The following is an 18,599-nucleotide window of genomic DNA, read 5'->3' on the forward strand; positions in this document are numbered from 1 at the left end:
CACTGATTGATCATTGGTTGGTTGCTACAAAGGTTAAAGTTTTAGATGTGAGCCAATGAAAAGAGCAGGATTAGAGGGGCTTTGTAAACAGTCCGATACACACACACACACCTACACTCTGGTTACAAATTACACAAAAATATCTCTGGTGGGAGTGTGTGTACATGTGTGTATCATGGAGAGGACTCTGTGTGAGATGACATTGTCTCACCAGCATCAAAACAAAATGGTGGCGGTTAACAATCTTTATTTATTTATTTTTTTTGTCAAAAAAAGTGCTAGTTGAAATCAAACAAAAGTGGCTTTTTTATGTCATGAGGACCTCCTCCTGTGTTGCTCCCCCTTCATCCAATGTGTGCCCCCCCCTTCACTTTAAACACTGTGGGCGTGTGTGTGCATGTGTGTGTGTGTGGGTGTGTGTGTGTTTGTTTGTGTGCGTGCGTGTGTGCATGCGTGCTTGCGTGCGTCTAGAGCAGTCCAACCCCTGGTTGAAGGAAAAAGGCACTCAACTCTTCCCACATAACAAACACCTCTGTGTGTTTGTCACGCAGCACGACTGCTCTGTGAAAGTGTGGATGTGCACTCAGAAGCATACAATATATCTGCATGTGTGTCGTGTTTGCGTGTGTGTGCACGTCCCAGGTCCGGTGTGAACACGGCAGGCTTGAAGTATCTTTGGTATTGATGGTTGATGGCTGAGTCACAGTCCACTCTATTCTGTGAGGTAGCCATACACACACACACACACACACACACACAACTGTTTCCATCACTAACTCTTTGCTTTGGGTCTGAGCTTCAAATACCTGCACTAAAAAGCTACAGTTTTGTTCCCTTCTGGACTCTAGAAGACGTCTTAAATGACACCTCCAACAGGGAATCTGTTATAGTGCACAAGCAGAACCCAAACTATGAAGGAACGTCACTTAAATGTTTCCCTCCAGTCTGATGATGGGCCTCTGATGCTCCTGCTGCACCCTTCTTCCACCTGTCTGCGTCGCCTCTCTAATATGATTATCTCCCGCTAGAAGATGCTACACAACAAGTGGCTTTGCCCACACAAAAAAAAATGTAAAAAAGACACAAAGAAATGAGGTGGTTCTCGTGGTCACCAAAAACACCATCAGCAGAGGAATGCAGTGACAGTTCAGTTCAAAGGGCTCAAAGTTCAGAGATCAAGGAAGAGGTCCTTGCATCACACAGGTATTCACAAATATGCACAGTTCCTCATTTGTGGTATTCCTTCCTCGTCTGTGCATAGGATCAGTCTATGTTCATTTTTCTTTTCTTTTTTTACATCTTTAAGTTTTTACATTTTTGTCGACAAGGTGCTTCTTTACATATAGTTTCAGCACAACATAGCACAGTAGTCACGAGAGAGAAACCATGTGTCTATGGTACTATTATTACCCGCATCAATAGTTAAGGAGGGAGAAATGAAAGAAAGACACAACAGGGGGAGTAGCAAGAGAGTAGATAAATAGAGAATAGATAAGACAGAGAGAGACAAAGAGAGAGAGAGAAAGAGAGATGAAATTAAATATTATTTACAGTCATTTTCATGTCGATCACGTCAATGTTTTTCTGAGGTATGGAATAGGCAACGTGCCCGTGTAGTGCTCGCAGTTTGATGGTTGTAATGACACAGGCCAGACACAGCGGGGCGCATGGCGACGGAGCGGGCTGCACCTGTTCTCTGATTATCATAAAGAGGCAAACATCATTGGCACTCAGGATCCTATATTGTGACATTTGACCTCTGCGTTTGGCCACTAGAACAGAGCAAACCCCCCACCCTCCCTCACTCCCTACATTCGAGCATGACACTTTTTAAATGTGGGGAGTGTCATCCCTGTTTGATTGTTCTCCTTTTTTTTAACCTGAAAATAACCTCTCAAGTGGCTACACAGTCTATGGCCATGTTGCCGTACAACGAGTCTTAAGAAACAAACATTCAAATGTGTATCAAAGGGTATTGTGAGTAATCATGTCTTATCATTGTGTCTCAGTTTGTTTGCTGTTTGCAGGGTCTACACTCCTGCTTATATAGAGTATTGGTATCTTTATCCTAATAGAAATCTACAATGCAGGCTACACTGTGTTGAGGTAGGCCTGCTGGACAACTGAGGTGCACCTACATGCTCGAACTTGTTTAGATGTGGTTTTAATGGACAGCAGGTGGCACTGTTACTCTGACGTGGAGCAGGACCGAATCACTGCAGAGGAATTACACCCCCAGAAGCAACCCGAAGCATGTGAACATTACGCACACGTACACACACGCCTGCAGTGACGCAGAGCCGCGAAAAGTGGTATGTGGTTAGCGGGTCAAAGGACCTGCCGAGAGCATCTAACAGACACTTGACACACAAGCGTACCTCTCAATCAGCCTCAGTGTCTGTAACTGAAATGAGGAGTGGTCGATCACGGCCCGGCAGACACATCCACTGTCTGATTTCTGGCTGATTTGGGAAGACCAACGAGCGGCTGCTCAAGGTTTTCCTGTCTTAAAGCTATCTGTTCCCTGTCATGAGTGATTCTTTGGTGTGTTTACATCCTGACAATCAGCAGAGGATCCTAAAGCAAAACCTCCCCCTTTCAAGGCTTCAACACAGACCCACAGTGCGGTTTAGTGTAGATGGATTTCCTTTGGTTTTCAGTTGGATTTACTCAGAGCCACTGTGTGGTTGTTTCAGGGCACCTCTCTTAAAGCTACTGGATCTTTGGTTTGAAGAACCACAATTTGAAATGCGTGTTAACCCCTAAGAGTAACATTCAGATTGAAAGAAAACACATGGAGCATTGAGAAGATCTGATTCATCTGCACAAGTCATCAGCACTCTGAGCAGATGAATCAGATGAGTGGTCTGAAGCTAAACACCCTGTAGCTCTGCAGGAGCGCTTTAGTGAAAAACACCCCCCCCCGCCTCCATCCTCCATGCATCTGTTCAACCATCCGTCCTGCCACCGTCAGGCCTTAGAGAAAGTGGCTGCACAGGAGGTACCAGGTTGGATCGGTGAGTTGTTGTTGTTGTTGTTGCTGTTTCCATGAGGAGTGTGCACGTGGCCATGCACCCCGTGATTGTGCTCCTCTGTGTCCCAGCGGTCCGTACAGCGGCGGCGTGAGTTCATAAAGAAGTTGGAGACGGTGGAGAGCTCGAGGCCCAGCTGCTGGGAGATGGTGATCTGCATCTCCTTGGAGGGGCGGCGGTTCTCTCTGAAGATGGCTACCAAAGTGCGACGCTGCAGGTCGGTGAAGACCAGTCGCTGCTTCTTTGGCACCTGGTTGCGGTCCCGTCCTCGGTCCTCCTCCTTACGTTTACATGCTGGAGAGAGGAAGGGAAGGGACAGAGGAAAGGAAGAGGGAGGACAGAACAAAAGGAAGGTGTTTTATTTTTATTTATATTCTAGGATCCTTACAAAACAATACAAAACCCAACATTGAGTGGGAACTAACAAATAATGCAACATATGGCTATAAGATAAGGGTGGGATGCCTAATTAGACGCCTAATTATGGCATAAAGGGAAATGCTAAAGAATTTAAGAATGACAATTAAAATGGCTGATGGGCAAAACAGATGGTAAAAAAAATGGACCAGTGCAGGTGTTTGAGTGCATGCATGTTTTTGTGTATATGAGTTGTAATTTTTCAGTTTAAAGTGTTTAGCTCACTGTTAAAATGTAAATATACATCATGACTTTATATCATACAGGTAAAAAGGAACACATTTGGATTTCAAATGAACAAAAGGGGAGGGTAACAGGAGGGAATGCAGGCTAAAAAAAGAGAGAATGGAAAGGCAGAAAGAAGAGCAACGAGTCAGTGAGTCGACACTGGTGAGGGAAAAACACCAAATTAAAACGTCTCTCAGAGTTTCAGATTCGACTTTCAAAAGACGTTCAATCTCGTCTAAATCAGTGCGTTCCAAGCGGAGTACCAGATCACCCTTGGGATTTTTTAATGGCCATTAGCTAACAGTTGCATATGCAAGTTTCAGCCTTTAGAATATTGTATATCTTATTGCTATTTGCCAAAGTACACTAAAAGTTTTTAGATTGATTTCTTACCTTCCAGGCAGCCTTTTCCATTTAGCATTCATTGTGGTATGACAATCAAGTTGAGGACATCTAAAACTTGCTTCACAGCTAACCGTTATCTCAATGTTCTCATCAAAGTCCATATTTTAAACAAGTAGTAGAAAACTCTTAATGTGTGTGTGTGTGTGTGTGTGTGTGTGTGTGTGTGTGTGTGTGTGTGTGTGTGTGTGTGTTGAAGAACACTGAGATTTTAGACTCACTTGTTGTACAGAAGAAATGACAAACAAGTATCTGCTACTTGTTTATATTTATTAAATACTTTGTGGATGCAAATCATACTTTGCAGCAGTTGAGGACCAAGATGTCGAACTGTCCTTGAATGCTAAACAATGGATAGTTTCTACTGCTAACATCTGCAGTAGAACATGAAAAAAAAAAAACGTTAATAAACCTAATTGTTCATCGGCATGGATTCCCTATTTCAAGCAAGTTTCAAATCTCTACAAGTTGATTATCAAAGTGCAGTGAAATGAAGTGAAACCATATGGCCGCCTAGAGGATAGGAAATCAATCTAAAAACTTCCAGAAGGCTTGGAACACGGTCATCAGTAATGTAAAGTGGGTTGTATGATTACACTGAGTTTGTGGATGATGGGCTAACACGCAAAAACACCAATAAGGTCCTTTAAAGTTTTCCAAATGTAGAGAAGGTGAGTTTTTGTTATTAACACGTGGGCAAAATTAGGTTCCATTTTATTCTGCTTGTCTAATGTAGAGTTCTCTTAAAAAAAAGAGGTTATGGTGGATAAATAGTTTACACTGTGGGTCTGTGTGTCTTGTTGAAACTGGAGGAGCGTGATGATGTAAAATGCTGACAAAGAAGTGGTGTGCCGTGCCTGGATGCACCATCAGTAGGCTCGGCTCTATAGCTGTGGAGACTGAAGGGAGTCTGTTCTGTTCTGCTGCCCTAAAAAGCTGCAATGATCGATTTTCCGCGGTTTTCTCCTGAACACGTGGTCCAGTAATCAGGGCTCCCTTCCCCACCCGATCGATCCCCATCGATCCGCGGGACCGAGGTGTGTGTGTGTGTGTGTGTGTGTGTGTGTGTGTGTGTGTGTGTGTGTGTGTGTGTGTGTGTGTGTGTGTGTGTGTGTCTGCGGCCTCATATTGGGGAGTATAGCCCTGGAGCGCGCTTTGTGACAGACAGACGTAGAAGAAATTGTTTATCTGTGGAAGAACAAAGGACATGTGGCGGGAAAGAGTGACAGTCATCCAGCATTAGAGCTCTGGCTCTGGAGGAGGACAAAGGAATGTCTTTCATAATTCGTCACGAATTATTTTTTTTACAAAAAGCACGCGTGCATGAGATGCGGTCTGCTGGCGTGCGTAAAAGAAACCAACAACGTGAAGAATTATATTCCCAGTCCCAGTCTTGGAGTGTTTGTGCACATGTGTGGGAGCGAAAGGAAGGACAAAAAGAAAAGGGTGAGGGGAGTGAAGGAGGGAGAGGGGGGAGTAAAGGCTGGCTGCAGTGTGGAGGTGGTGTATATGCAAATGATTGATGACTTTACAGCAGGTTTAGACAACAGCAGTAAACCGATTTGACTGTGAGGGGGAGATCAATATGCATGTGCACATGTGTATGCATGCCTGTGTGTGAGCGTGCATGTGTTTGGATTGCCATTGTTCATGCTTTGATACTGCAAGCACAGCATAATTAAGATGTTTTCCTCAGCAGAGTGTATAGGTTATATGTTTGTCCCTGCATTAGAGCCTGCACAGATACCTTCTGGACTTCTTCAACTGTTTCCCTCTTGTTGTTTTTCTCAATTGTTTTAATTTGCCCTCAGATTGATAGCCCCCATATTGATTGATCCGCACTTCAGAACCATTTCATGGAACGTTTATTCAATTGGTTCAGGCCCAGCCATGCCAGAATCTCCTCGCGGCTCTCTAAGTGCTGTCTCAAACCAAACTCAATACTCCCTAATGTAATGACTGAATGCTAGTGCTAATATAGTGATAATTTAATATGTAATGCTTGTTTTCGAACAACTTGTGCTAGGCCTACTGGCTATTTCACAATGCCAACACCACTCTGGTTCTCCTCCATCAGCTCAAATGCAACCGCAGCTCTGAGGCCTGCAGGAGCAACCAAGTGGAACCAAGGAGATAGCACAAGGCCTGGGCCTGTTCAATACATATTTCAAATAATCCATCGACCCATTTCAAATGAGACCCCTGAACATCCCCTCTCACAGCAATGAATAGGACCACAGGGAAGGTAAAGAAGGAGCTGCTCATTAGATCGAGCTCTCTTGAGACGAGAACCACAGCGTTGTTGGCTATCTTTAGTTGCCTCGTTACTAAATGGGCTTTTCTGAAGAGACAAGCAGCAGTCTCAAGTGGCACGTGCTTGTGTCGTCTCTTCCATATGTCCTGGTGTCAATGATGCTAAAGGTACTTAGCTTAATGTCAACCTCTTGCTGATCCAAAGATTAAATCACAGGATGTGCAGCATGTTAAGTTGTACTCGTGCCTCCTTTAAGAGCCGCTCTGCCATATCTTAAGTGTCTGCTGTTTTTTACTCTGCCTTCCACTGTCTGTAAGACTGTGCACTTATGGATGATGGTTGACTCTTGTCTGTTATATTACAGTACATGTGATAGCTTGGTAGAAAGCTGCAGCTATGAGCGAGCTGGCTGACAAAAATTGCTTGATTGGACAACAATCTTTCATATTCAGTCAATTTCTTTAAAAATCTCCTTCCAGGCGTTTTTTAAGAAGTATAAAAAGACATAGCGGGTTTTTTTCACACAAAATAAAAACTCTTGAAATGACATCCTCTCCTTCATAGAAATATCCCAAATCTATGAATATGCAAGTATTTTTCATTTCAAAATATTATACCACACACATACTGTCTCCTCCTTCACTGAAAAGTCCATCTAACTTTAGTTGGACTGGAGGCTTCAAGTTTCCACATCCAACTTGTATATTTGCATATTGACCCACGATTGGCTCAGGTAAACACATACTGTCCTCCTTCAGCAGATGAAAGAGGAAGGTTTTCAACTCTGCACATACATCATCCTGCACAGTGAAGCTCAAACATCCAAGTGCAGTAACGATCAGAAAAAAAACCCATGTTTGAGACAAGAGAAGGACTTAAAATTTTCATTAGTCATTATTTATAGTAAACACAATAGATTACAAGTGTTACAGGCTAAATGACGCTGACTTCAGGCTCCAGTTAATAGGATTTGGTCTGAAGACACTCTGTCTGGTGTGTTTTGAAATGGTGAATGTGCAGTAACTTGAGATTCTCAGATGGCAGCTGTCCTCAAGCTATCAGAGTGAATCTATCGGTCTATAATCTGTGATGTGGTGAATTGTGAAATGAAAAAGCAGGTTTGATATGACTGCTATAGGCCTATCCTCAAAAGGCAGACTGCCTAATACCAATATAAATAGAAATCTATTACTTTATAGTTGCAGGAGTGCATTATGTTTCTTAACTTAACAAACGAGTGTGTGTGTTTTTTTTTTGTGTGTGTTTGTGTGTGTGTTTTTTTTTTTTTATTTTTTTGTGTGTGTGTGTGTGTGTGTGCAGATGTGTGTTTTTGTGTGTGTGTGTGTGTGTGTGTGTGTGTGTGTGTGTGCAGATGTGTATGTGTGTGTGTGTGGGGGTGGCAGACGGTGAACTAACCGCACCGTGCTGCTGCTAGTCGACGCCTGGACGGACGGATGAGATCGGGCTTTGTGTCCGGTGAGGCGGGCCCTCTCCCGACCTGGGCGGACTACTGCAGGCGAGAAACAGTTTGGCGTCAATCACTCTCTGTCACACCTCTCAGATGTACGGTTATTGATTATATTGATCATATTATAGGCCTTTTCATTGCTGGGAAAGGAAAACGCCATCAACCCCCACCCGCATTAACACTCAGCAGCGGGTGAAACCAAACCGTCCTAAAGAATCCTCTCAATTGATTAGGATTGGATTATTTGAAAGCTTTCGTTTATTTGTCAATGGAAAGCCTGTGTTGTCCTGTTGAGACGAGTGATCGGCAGCTTTACAGCCTATCAGATATTGGCTTGTAGTCTATAAACCGTGTTTTTATTCCTCTCCTTTTCCCCACCTAACCAAATGGTGTTCATTCACTCCAAAACAACTCAGAGTGAATTGGCCAATTGAATCCAGAGAGCGCAGGATTCTATTTTCTAACATTTGCTGCTAAAGAGAATAAAACGAGTTGTCAGTGCAAACGGAACTAAAAACGAGCCACTGAGGGAAAGGTTAAGAGAAATGTAGAGACAGCGTTTAGGACAATTTTTCAGAAGCGCCTAAAAAACAATTCGCCTCTAAGGCTGTTATAAAATATTACATTTTCTATAAGCGACGATGGTTTAAATTCGGCGTTTTTGTTTTTGGACAAGGTGTTTTATTGAAGCCTCAATCAAGGCCTTTTTAAAGGTTTTATTTGCCCGGAATTTGGTTTATTTATTTAAATGATCAGAATATGTTTTATCATTCCAGCTTTTAATTTGATGAGGAACAGTGTTTTGCCTAAATACTAAGAAACGTGCGGCCTGCTTTACCGATATGTTGTTTGAAGGACAATTCATAGTGTGTGAAGTTGTAGACTTTTTTTTTTTAACTAAACGATAAAACTTTTAAAATATCAGTCTACGTTTTAAAAAGAAATACCCATTGTGCTAGAGAGAATAAACTAAACGGAAGTCTGTGTCGGTTTCACATTTTAATAAAATAAATTGGCTAACTGGGAAATGATGTAACTAGAAATCAGGTGTCGCTAAAATGATTCTCTGCTCAGATATATAAGCAATTATTAACACACACACACACACACACACACACACACACACACACACACACACACTCACTCTCTCTCTCTCTCTCTCTCTCTCTCTCTCTCTCTCTCTCTCTTGCAACACGTTTCAGTGTGATACATTTCTCCTTGGGGATAATAAAGTTAAAGTTAAAAAAAATTTGAAATTTAATCCTGAATAATCAGACAAATCGGCACCTTTAATGCCAGTCTGCTGCTGTGTGAGATCAGGAGGCCTTTTCCAAACTGAAATGAGGCAATTAATGAAGGTTTACCAAAGCTAAGTCTGTGTTTCAAATTAAGAACTCGAATTAACAGAAAACATTATTCTCTGCCTACCTGTTTACATATCTATGTTAATATTTATCATGAGAAGTTAAGGCAATTTATAGGCTACTCAATGGGCAAAGTGGAGGGATGTAATCATATATTGTATTTCTACCACCTAGCCTCATTACAGACATTCATTTTTAAACTTCATGTTGCAGCCCTGCATGTAGTTTGGTGACGTTAAAATAATGAGATATGGTTCATTAGAACGGGGCTTTGTGGTCATAACTGCCACAAATATCCAATTTCATCAGTTGTATGTCATGAAAGGTCATTTCAAATATTTAGCTTGCGGCTGTTTTACAATTTGAATGAAGTTATATACAGCTTTTCTATAGTGTGCTTTATTGTAACACCTTCCTAAGGCTGGGTACATTTACTCTCATTCATACAGAGTGTCAAAATATTTCACTCCAGTGTGCCAAAGTGAGTTCTGTCTGTTACAGAGAGAAATGACCAGAGAGCAGAAATGAAATAAGGGTAGAAGGCAAAGGATCTGCTTTGCTGATGCTGGTACAGAGCCAGAAGAGAAAGAAGGGGGAGAAAGGAGGAAGGCAAGGAGGGAGGGAGGAAGGAGAGAGAGAGAGAGAGAGAGAGAGAGAGAGAGAGAGAGAGAGAGAGAGAGAGACGAAGAGAGCCGAAGAGAGCAGAAGAGAGGAAATCAATACCGATTCAGAGTGAGTCAGATAAGCCTGAACAATGTATAGTGCAGACACACTCTATAACCCAGTCTCACACACACACACACACACACACACACACACACGTGCATGTTGAAGCACTTGCACTCACACATGCTGGGTGAACTGCTTAAATGCCTCCATAAAGGCGCATTACAAACCCCATAAAGCATTGCAACCTTTAAAATCAAATGACATCACAACCTTGGATTGCTTTGAGGATTCGCTGACATGAGCAGAAAGCACCCATTACTACGACTCAATAGGCAACTGGACGCTCTAATGCTCTTTGCTTACTGTAAGATGCTCTTAAGCTCTGATCTTTTCATGTTTGTGTTCAAATGCCAGCCTTCCTGCCCTGATTTCACTACAAATAGCGTAGTTCTTTTGTTACAGAGAGGCTTCTTTTCCTGCTTCATAAATGGTGTGGGGGGGGGTTTCAGCACTGAAAGTCTACACCATCCTTGTTGGTGTCAGATTTTTGTTGTTGATATTTCACATGATGTTTTGGGACATAAACATGCGTTCTTCAAAACCACTCTGTGGTGGTGTTTAGGTGTGTGGTCTTCAGCTGTTAACCACAGATTTGGCTTTGCTTACATAGAAGATGCTGTTACAAGCTCTAACACCACCGCTCTCCGACTCTCTCTTTCTTCCCCTCTCCTCTCTGTATCCCTTATACTTATCAATTATTAAGGTCTGTATTGATCCTTTCGCTACCCTGCCTCTATCTGGCTGTTCACACAAAGCCCAAACCTGCCTGCCCTCACTCAATCAATGGCCTCTCCCGCCTCTTTTTCAGTCAGTTTTGCTTTTCTCGCTTTTGCACTTAAGCCTGTCTGAATAAAGTTTTGTACATCCCAATTTAGTCCATTCAGATTCTTCAGAAAATATGAGAAACAGCAGACTGATATTAATCTTTCATGCCGCAAGCAAGTTTGATGGGCATTAAAAAACATGGGTCTGGTAAGAGAGCAGGGAGAGTCGAAAATGGCTGTGTGCATTGTTTGACTTTATGAAACAGCTCTCATTCATCCTTTTTTTTTGGGCGGGGGGGGGGGGGAGCAATCTCCTCAAGCAACCTGCCTGCCTGTTGCCAGGTTAAATAGTATATTATTGTCATATGCTGCAGAGAGGGAGGGAGAGAAAGAGAAAGAGAAAGAGAGAAAGTGAAAGAAAAACAGAGGGAGAGCACCAAGCTGGGAAAGAAGGGGGTTGGGAAGGGGAAACAGCCTTATTGATCTCCTATGTGCAAAGCCAGGCAAACACAGAAAGGACAGAGCTACACTATTAATGACACTCACAGCCTCAGCTACTAATCCTCATCTGTCTATCTATCTATCTATCTATCTATCTATCTATTCTATCTATCTATCTATCTATCTATCTATCTATCTATCTATCTATCTATTCAAGTAAATGGTTGATTCATTGTCTTAAAGTAAAACATAAAAATATACTTTTGATCGCTTATGTAAAGACACTGTAGTGGTTCTTCTAAATTTAATGTTGTTGCATTGACTGTGATGCATTGCAATATCCATCTGGAAAAGAAGGATGTCAAAGGTAGAACTGTGATATATTTTAGGGCTACTGGATATCTATTTTTCTGACTTATTGAAACCAACAGTGAATTCCCATTCCCTTTGTGTTTTTCAGTATGAAAAACTCTGTATGCTCTATATGTTCTTAACTACACTGGTCCCTGTTAGCAATCTCCTTCCCAGTAGCAATCAATATTTCATCAGAACAGTTTAAGCTTATGGTTGCCTTGAAATAGATCTGGGGATCATAGAGGCAGCATTAGAGGTAGACTTTCAAAAGTATAAGTCCTGTTTTAACTTAAAGTTGTTTTTTTATTTACATCTGTTTATTTTAATGGTGTCCTGGGTGAAGGCAAAGTATAATCAGTGTTTTACAGTTTTGTTTAATCCACTGAAATCATGATGATATTCATGGTGACATTTTGCTTATCTGTGTGCACTGTTAGCACTAGCATAGCACAAGCGTCTGTCCTGCATCACACCAGCGATCATACCTGTCTATGTTCTAAATTTAGAGCTTTTACTACAGCGTATAGTACTAAATGCAAAGCCGGATAGAGACCGTGTGGTTATTGCGTCTTTCAGCTCCGATACGAATATTGATCCGTGCGCAACATTTAAAAGGGAGAGTGGGAACTGGCATATTGATCAAGCAGCCTGGGGTCACCCCGCTTCTCCCGAGCAACTAGTGGGCCCATGCAGTAGGCTACCGCTGTGTGTTACAGTCGGACACAGAGAGAGGGAGGGAGGGGAAAAAGGCGTCGGGGGAGGGCAACTATTTCGAGGTTTATTGTGAATCGATGGCGATTTGCTATGTGCCGATCAAAAATATAGACCTGCAAATTTAGTCTACAACCGCCCGCGTAAACGCCAATGTGCACGCCCTAAACGATCATTAACATCTTTGTTTTACAGAGCTCTAAATTCACTACAATTAGACTTTACTCTTAAAAAAAAATAATCTATAGCCTATGTGTTTAAGGTTTAGGAGAGTTATTTTTAGTGGTGAAGACGCTGTGCCTCTGCACGCTTTGTTTTAGCCGGTTGAACTGTCCGTGGTGCTGAATTTTTTAAGTCTGCGCAAGTTTAGTGTGTCTGTTACTAATTTGGGAAAATAACGAGAATAATAATGTAAGGTGACCGGGCTGATAGGCTACTTCAGTCGGATCAGTTTTGTAAAATGTGAAATAATAATACTGAAAGGACAGTATCTTACCGGCCAGCCGTAGAGCAGACATCCGTTGAAACTCGGGCTCCTGCAGCCACTTCCACATCCTCCTGAAGGTCTCCCGGCCTGACTTGAGCTTACTCCAGGGTTTGGGGTTCCGTAGCAGGTCTGACAGGGTTCCCTGCGATCGGCTCAAGATCCTCTGGGCGAATATGGCCTGCGGGATGGAGTACCGTTTTAACTCGGCCGTTATCCGCTGAGCCACTTCCTTTGTGTTGATTTCCTCTGCCTGCATGCCTGACCCTGCTACTCCCTGCCCGGCTCCGTGGCCGTGCCTCTCACGGCCCCCCAGCATTACCGCGCCGTTCGCCTGGGAGTGGAGGTGACTGTGCGGGTGGTGGTGCATGCCATTGAGGTTGGAGATCATACCGTGGCCGTGACCCCCTAAACTCCTGGCCAGGTGCTCTTGGTCACTTCGGGACAGCATGGAGGCGTGGGACTCAAACCCTGACACCGGAGAGAGCATCTTGGCTTCCGTGGAGAGGTGTGCGCTTGGACCGTAGGCTGACAGCGGCTGCTGGGAGTTGTGCAAAGAACCCAGACCGCTGGACAGCGGGGAGAGCGAGCCGTGGCCCATACCGGACACGGACATCTCTTTGGGGTAGTGACTGTACAGATTGCCCATGGAGGCGAGCCCCCGGTGGTCGTCCCGCATCAGCGTGAAGCTGCCGCTGACGTTCCCGGCGGAGAGTCGTTGATGGGCGGCAGCATGGTGGTGAGTGTGCGGGTGGGAAAACTTATCCGAGACGGTGGATATCGGAGGTAGATGCTGCAGAGGGGTCAGCGTGGTGTATGTGTTACTAAGGCTCATCCCGGTCTCGCACATGCTGATGGACGGGTGCAGGTGTCCGGACAGCGCGGACGGGTCCGTCCGGTAGTCCCCACCGGAGTTCTCAAGGAGCGAGGCCATGCCGGAGACCATGGCTGTCCGCGCGCCGGGAGCGTGTGAGACCAGATTCCGGGAAGCGGAGCTGGGGGACGGCGACGGCCGCGCGTGCGGAGAGCTCATGAGGTCTCCCGCCTGGGAGTGCGAGGAGACGCTGTGAAGGTTCTCCATGGTGAGCTCCATAGCTGGAAAGATATACGTTCCCCTGTCCCACCCTCCCCACCCTCTCCCCCCTGTCTGTCTGTCCCTCACGCTCCTTCTCTCGCGCTCACTTGGGGAGGCGCGCTCTCTCTTACCCCCTAAGCCCTCCTGGTAAAATTACCAAACCGTTTGATTGCCAATCCATTGATTAAAACTCTCCAATCAGTCCAGCGTGGTGCAGATAAGTTCTGATGTTCTGAGGAAGGTGCAGAACCGAGCGTCTTCGCGGCGTCGTACTGTAGCGCTTTATGCATTCATGTGGATGGGAGCTCTCCGGGGCTATATCTCATCTCTGGTCCAACAGCGCTTCCACTAAGAGCAGGCTGAGCCGCGTGTCAGAGAGATGGGTGCGCGCCTCTATGTATTTAAAATGTGGGGCGGGTACGAGCAGAGTTTTCTTAATGGTCATCCCCACTGGGATGAAAACGCGCCCGGGGAAAACACAATGTCTCACACCATCCGCCTATCTCTCAGTTTGAAATGGTCACGCCTAATTTAGTTTTGAGAAGTTGTAGGCTACGTATTTTATATAGGCTAGGGCATCTGACGCATGTATGTGCGCGTGTAGCTCTCGTGTATCTGTACACACATGACAATCAGACAGTTGATGGCCTGACGTGGAATATGTTTAACAGTCTATGGTAAAATACAGTAAGTTATCAGTTTCTGGAAACAGGAGTTCCTTACAGCTAAACTTTGTTTTCCCACGGACTGTATGGTTTTGCATTTATGCGCTTAGTGATAAACCTGATCGAAGTATTGATTGACAGAGATTAATGACATGGCGCAGGCCGGTAAGGGAGGTTGGGAGGGAGTGAAGGAGGTCACAAAGTGAGTTAGGATCCCAACGCTGCGTGCAGACCAATAAGAGAACAGCTCGCTGCTCTGGTTGGAGCCAAGTTCACCGAGTCCATGAGATGAAGTTCGGTGTGGGATTTGATCCGCTTACAAAAAAATGTCCAATCATATCGTCTTAATTATATTTGTTCTATGGCACACTAAAATAGCGATGGTCCAAAGCAAAGTGCACTTCTGCTATTTGTCACATAACCTAAATAAATAAATAAATAGCACATATCCTCCTGACCGAGGCAGATGGGTCATTTGTGATTTTATGTCAAATCAATAATTTGGATCACTAAAAATGTAGTGTAACGCAACTATAAAGAACTTTTTAACAATGCCATTTCAGAATATAGTAGCTTAGATTATACTACCAATAATGATAGGCCTTATAATAATAATAATAATAATAATAATAATAATAAAATTGATAATGGAAGCCTATATTTCTGTTAGCATATTTCATGTTGTATTGTGTATTGAACATGTAGACTACAGATGTTTTGCAGACAGTCAGATGGTCAGTGAGTGTTAACTGTCTAATCTCTCTGCTCACTAACTAACAGAAATAAAGGAACAGTCGGTCAGCTCGAGGAGCAGCCGGTGATTGATGCCGGTACCATCCGCTTCTTCAGTACAGGTGCTGTCCGTTTTATCTGAATGTCCGTGTGTGTGTGTGTGTGTGTATGTGTGTGTGTGTGTGTGTGTGTGTGTGTGTGTGTGTGTGTGTGTGTGTGTGTGTGTGTGTGTGTGTGTGTGTGTGTGTGTGTGTGTGTGTGTGTGTGTGTGTGAGCAGTTTAGTAAGGGCATTTGAGAGGCAGTCAATAGTCTCTTTGTCTTTATATTTTTGTATAGATTGTATTTATTGTTCCCAGTGATTTAGTTTGCTGCACAGGGCAAATTAAGAAATGACATATCGAAAAGAAAGATATGTAGGCCTATAGTTATTGAGTTCATTAAACATTAACAGAACATAATCTTCACAGAAAGAAGGGGAGATTCTCTCTCAGTGGTTCTCAACCTTTTTTGTGCCAGCGACCCCCTATCCATTATCCAGATCCCTAACCGCCCCCTCAGAAAACAAGATGTAGGCTAATTGCCCCGAATATTAATGATTACGCCCTAATATTAGGCCTATTATTGTTGTTACTATTGTTATAAAAATAATCAGAAAATCATATAATTGAATGACAAACAACATATTTATTAGTTTCCCAGGTATCAAATAGAATGTGAATAGAAACCGTGACACCGTGACAGTGGTCAGCTAAAATACTAAATCAAGATAAATAGACCTTTTTTATGCTTTTCTTTTTACAAAGGATACTTTGAATTCATTTAGAAACAAGTTCATCCAAAATAGTCTTTGATTTTGGATCTTGCAGCAAGAGGCTCTAAACATTTTTTAAATAGCTTAAATACAGCCAAATAAAAAATAGTTTAATATTTAAGGTTTCTTCATTTAAAAAAAATAATTAAAGAATAGCCTAACTGACCCGAAATGCACAGACACACACACACACACACACACACACACACACACACACACACACACACACACACACTTTTGTGAGCGAATGTATTTTTCTGTGTGGGCTACAGGCCTCCTGTCCTTCAGCCCAAAATAAACCTAAAAGATAAAGAGTGAGCCGAAGCTTATTGATGCACTTTTTTCTACATTTATTTGCCAGATTTAACCACAAATTTGCGTATAGGCCTATATATATATATTTTTTTTAAAAGCATGGGGTCTAAAATATTTCTAGCATAGCCTTTAAATTAAACCGGAGAACTCCATCCATACTAACTGTTATTCCTGATATCATAACGCTCGCGGTTAAGCTGTTTCCGATATTGATCACAGCGTTTGATGTATTGATCATCGATCACTTGAATCTCGTTAGGCGTTGTTTCCTAAACACAGCGGCATTTTGTGTGTGTGATGTGTTTCAGTGCTCTGACCTGTGGCACATGACTGACTGGCACCAGGAATATGTTTGGAAAAAAATAGACGTCAGCTGTGTTGTTTTATCATCTCATTGAGCAAAAGGTATGCTGATGATAATGATGTTATCCGCGCGGGCCTGTAATTTCCCTTCTGACAGGAGAGAGGGGGGTTTCGATGATGAAAACAAAACATTCTTGTTATTTAATATAATATAAAAATTGTTTCATTCGTCGTCGGTGTCCGTCATTATTTGCACTTGTAATATTATGGGGTTTCCAACGACGACAATACGCGTGTGTGTAAAAGTAAAATGTAGATTAAATGTAAGATGTAGATTTGACTTTGGGTGAGACTCGAGTGCTAAGAAAGCAATATATATATATATATATATATATATATATATATATATATATATATATATATATATATATATATATATATATATATGTATGTATATATGTATAATTTATTGGTTTAGATTTGCATTAAATCTGAATGACTTGGCAGTTTCTTTTGTGTATTATATTCACCATTCATATGTTTTTAATTTCTTAGTAGTCACGCCGTCAGCAAAATTCACCACGTGTTCATTTTAGAGAGAGACTGATGAGTTGTGGTAAAAATAGAATCCAACATCTAACAATATCATTCAAAAAACAATCACACTCAAACATATTCCTCTTGGTCGTCCAAATGTGCTGAAGTGCACTGCATGCATCATTAGAGGACACTGCAGCTTATTTACGTGCACATAGCTGACAAAAAGTCCCATCTGTTATCTGCTGTCTGACATAACACATGGGATTGATTGCATGTTTTACAAAAAGAATAACTACAAATATTGAGCTGATCGACTAAGCCTAAGAGATATTGAAATGCAAAAAAAAAAAAAAAAAAGTAACAGGCCCTACATGTCGGCTATGAGATTGTTCACATGCTTGGTTTCTAGTGGGAAAATGAACTGAAGGAATTGAAAGCATAAGAGAAATCCTGGAGCTACCACAGACATGTTCTGCACACTGCCTGAACATAGCTTTGGATATAAATCAGAAACATAATTAGTAAAAAAAAAAAAAAAAAAAATACTTTTGGTATTCTTCCTCAATTATCTTTTGGTCTCTTTATCTGAACTGCACATCTTCTGTGGTTTAAGGCTGAGTGATGTCTGTTACATTTCTTTGTTGTTATTCATTTTATCTGAATGTCCTAAATATTGGTTACATTACTGCCAGTCAATGTGGGATTATTTCCATGTAAATGGGAAATAATGAGAAGTTTAAATGCATTAAAGTTAAATTCAACTTTTTTGAATGCTTACAGAGTCATTATACCACATGAGACACTTTGTGTTTTAATAAGAAATAAGTCAGCCTATTGAAAGTCTTTTACATAAAAAAAAAGCAATTCAATTTTGAGTGTTTTTTATTAAACCAGATACATAAATAATATACATATTACAGATTTATCTGAGTTGTATTGGACATTGACTTTGCTGCAGTCTGGATATTTTCTCCACCCGTCTTCTGTTGCAGCAGGTTACTGTATTATAGAGAAACCTTATTAAAATCTAATAAATCAGAGAAAAAGAGGAAATCAAACAATATCATAGAGGATATAAAAACATTATTACATCTCAACAGTGTCTGAGATGAAAGAATACAATTTAGACAATATAGTGATGCTAGTAATAGATATAGGCCTAACAATGTGGGGTGTGTGTGTGGGTTTGTGGGTGTGTGGGGTGTGTGTGTGTGTGTGTGTATGTGTGTGTGTGTGTGTGTGGGGGGGGTTGTCAGTTTTTACCAACACAAAAGCAATTTGTTTTATCATGTTATGGTGCGGTTAACAACTGAAAAAAATCCTATTGATTAAAACAACTCAACAACTTCATCCACTCGCTCAATTGGCATAATATTGAAATACCAAAATAGGATATTCTCATCATTGATTCTAACTCTCCATACAGCTGTGGACTTTTGTAAGAATTTAGACACAGTTCAAGATAACAACAAGATCCAAAAGACTGTGTTTCCGTGTTTTTCAGCATTT

General features: G+C 42.1%; 1 protein-coding gene across 4 annotated transcripts; it reads right to left on the reverse strand.

Moving 5' to 3' along the window:
• Nucleotides 1-1,816: 1,816 nt before the first annotated feature.
• onecut3b (one cut homeobox 3b) lies at nucleotides 1,817-13,741 on the reverse strand. 4 transcript variants are annotated; one of them, XM_039814502.1, is made up of 3 exons: nucleotides 12,661-13,735; nucleotides 7,755-7,843; nucleotides 3,118-3,326 (listed from the first exon to the last, which is right to left on the reverse strand). In XM_039814502.1, the coding sequence occupies exons 1-3, from the start codon at nucleotides 13,727-13,729 to the stop codon at nucleotides 3,228-3,230; spliced, it is 1,257 nt and encodes a 418-aa protein (XP_039670436.1). In that variant the 5' UTR covers nucleotides 13,730-13,735; the 3' UTR covers nucleotides 3,118-3,227. The 4 variants fall into 4 exon arrangements, with proteins under 4 accessions (XP_039670435.1, XP_039670436.1, XP_039670437.1 ...); XM_039814503.1 differs by having other exon boundaries at nucleotides 3,260-3,779; XM_039814504.1 differs by having other exon boundaries at nucleotides 3,267-3,326; nucleotides 7,750-7,843.
• Between the last annotated feature and the right edge of the window lie 4,858 nt (nucleotides 13,742-18,599).

This window comes from Perca fluviatilis, chromosome 11 (genome assembly GCF_010015445.1).
Source record: "Perca fluviatilis chromosome 11, GENO_Pfluv_1.0, whole genome shotgun sequence".
Lineage (NCBI taxonomy): Eukaryota > Metazoa > Chordata > Actinopteri > Perciformes > Percidae > Perca > Perca fluviatilis.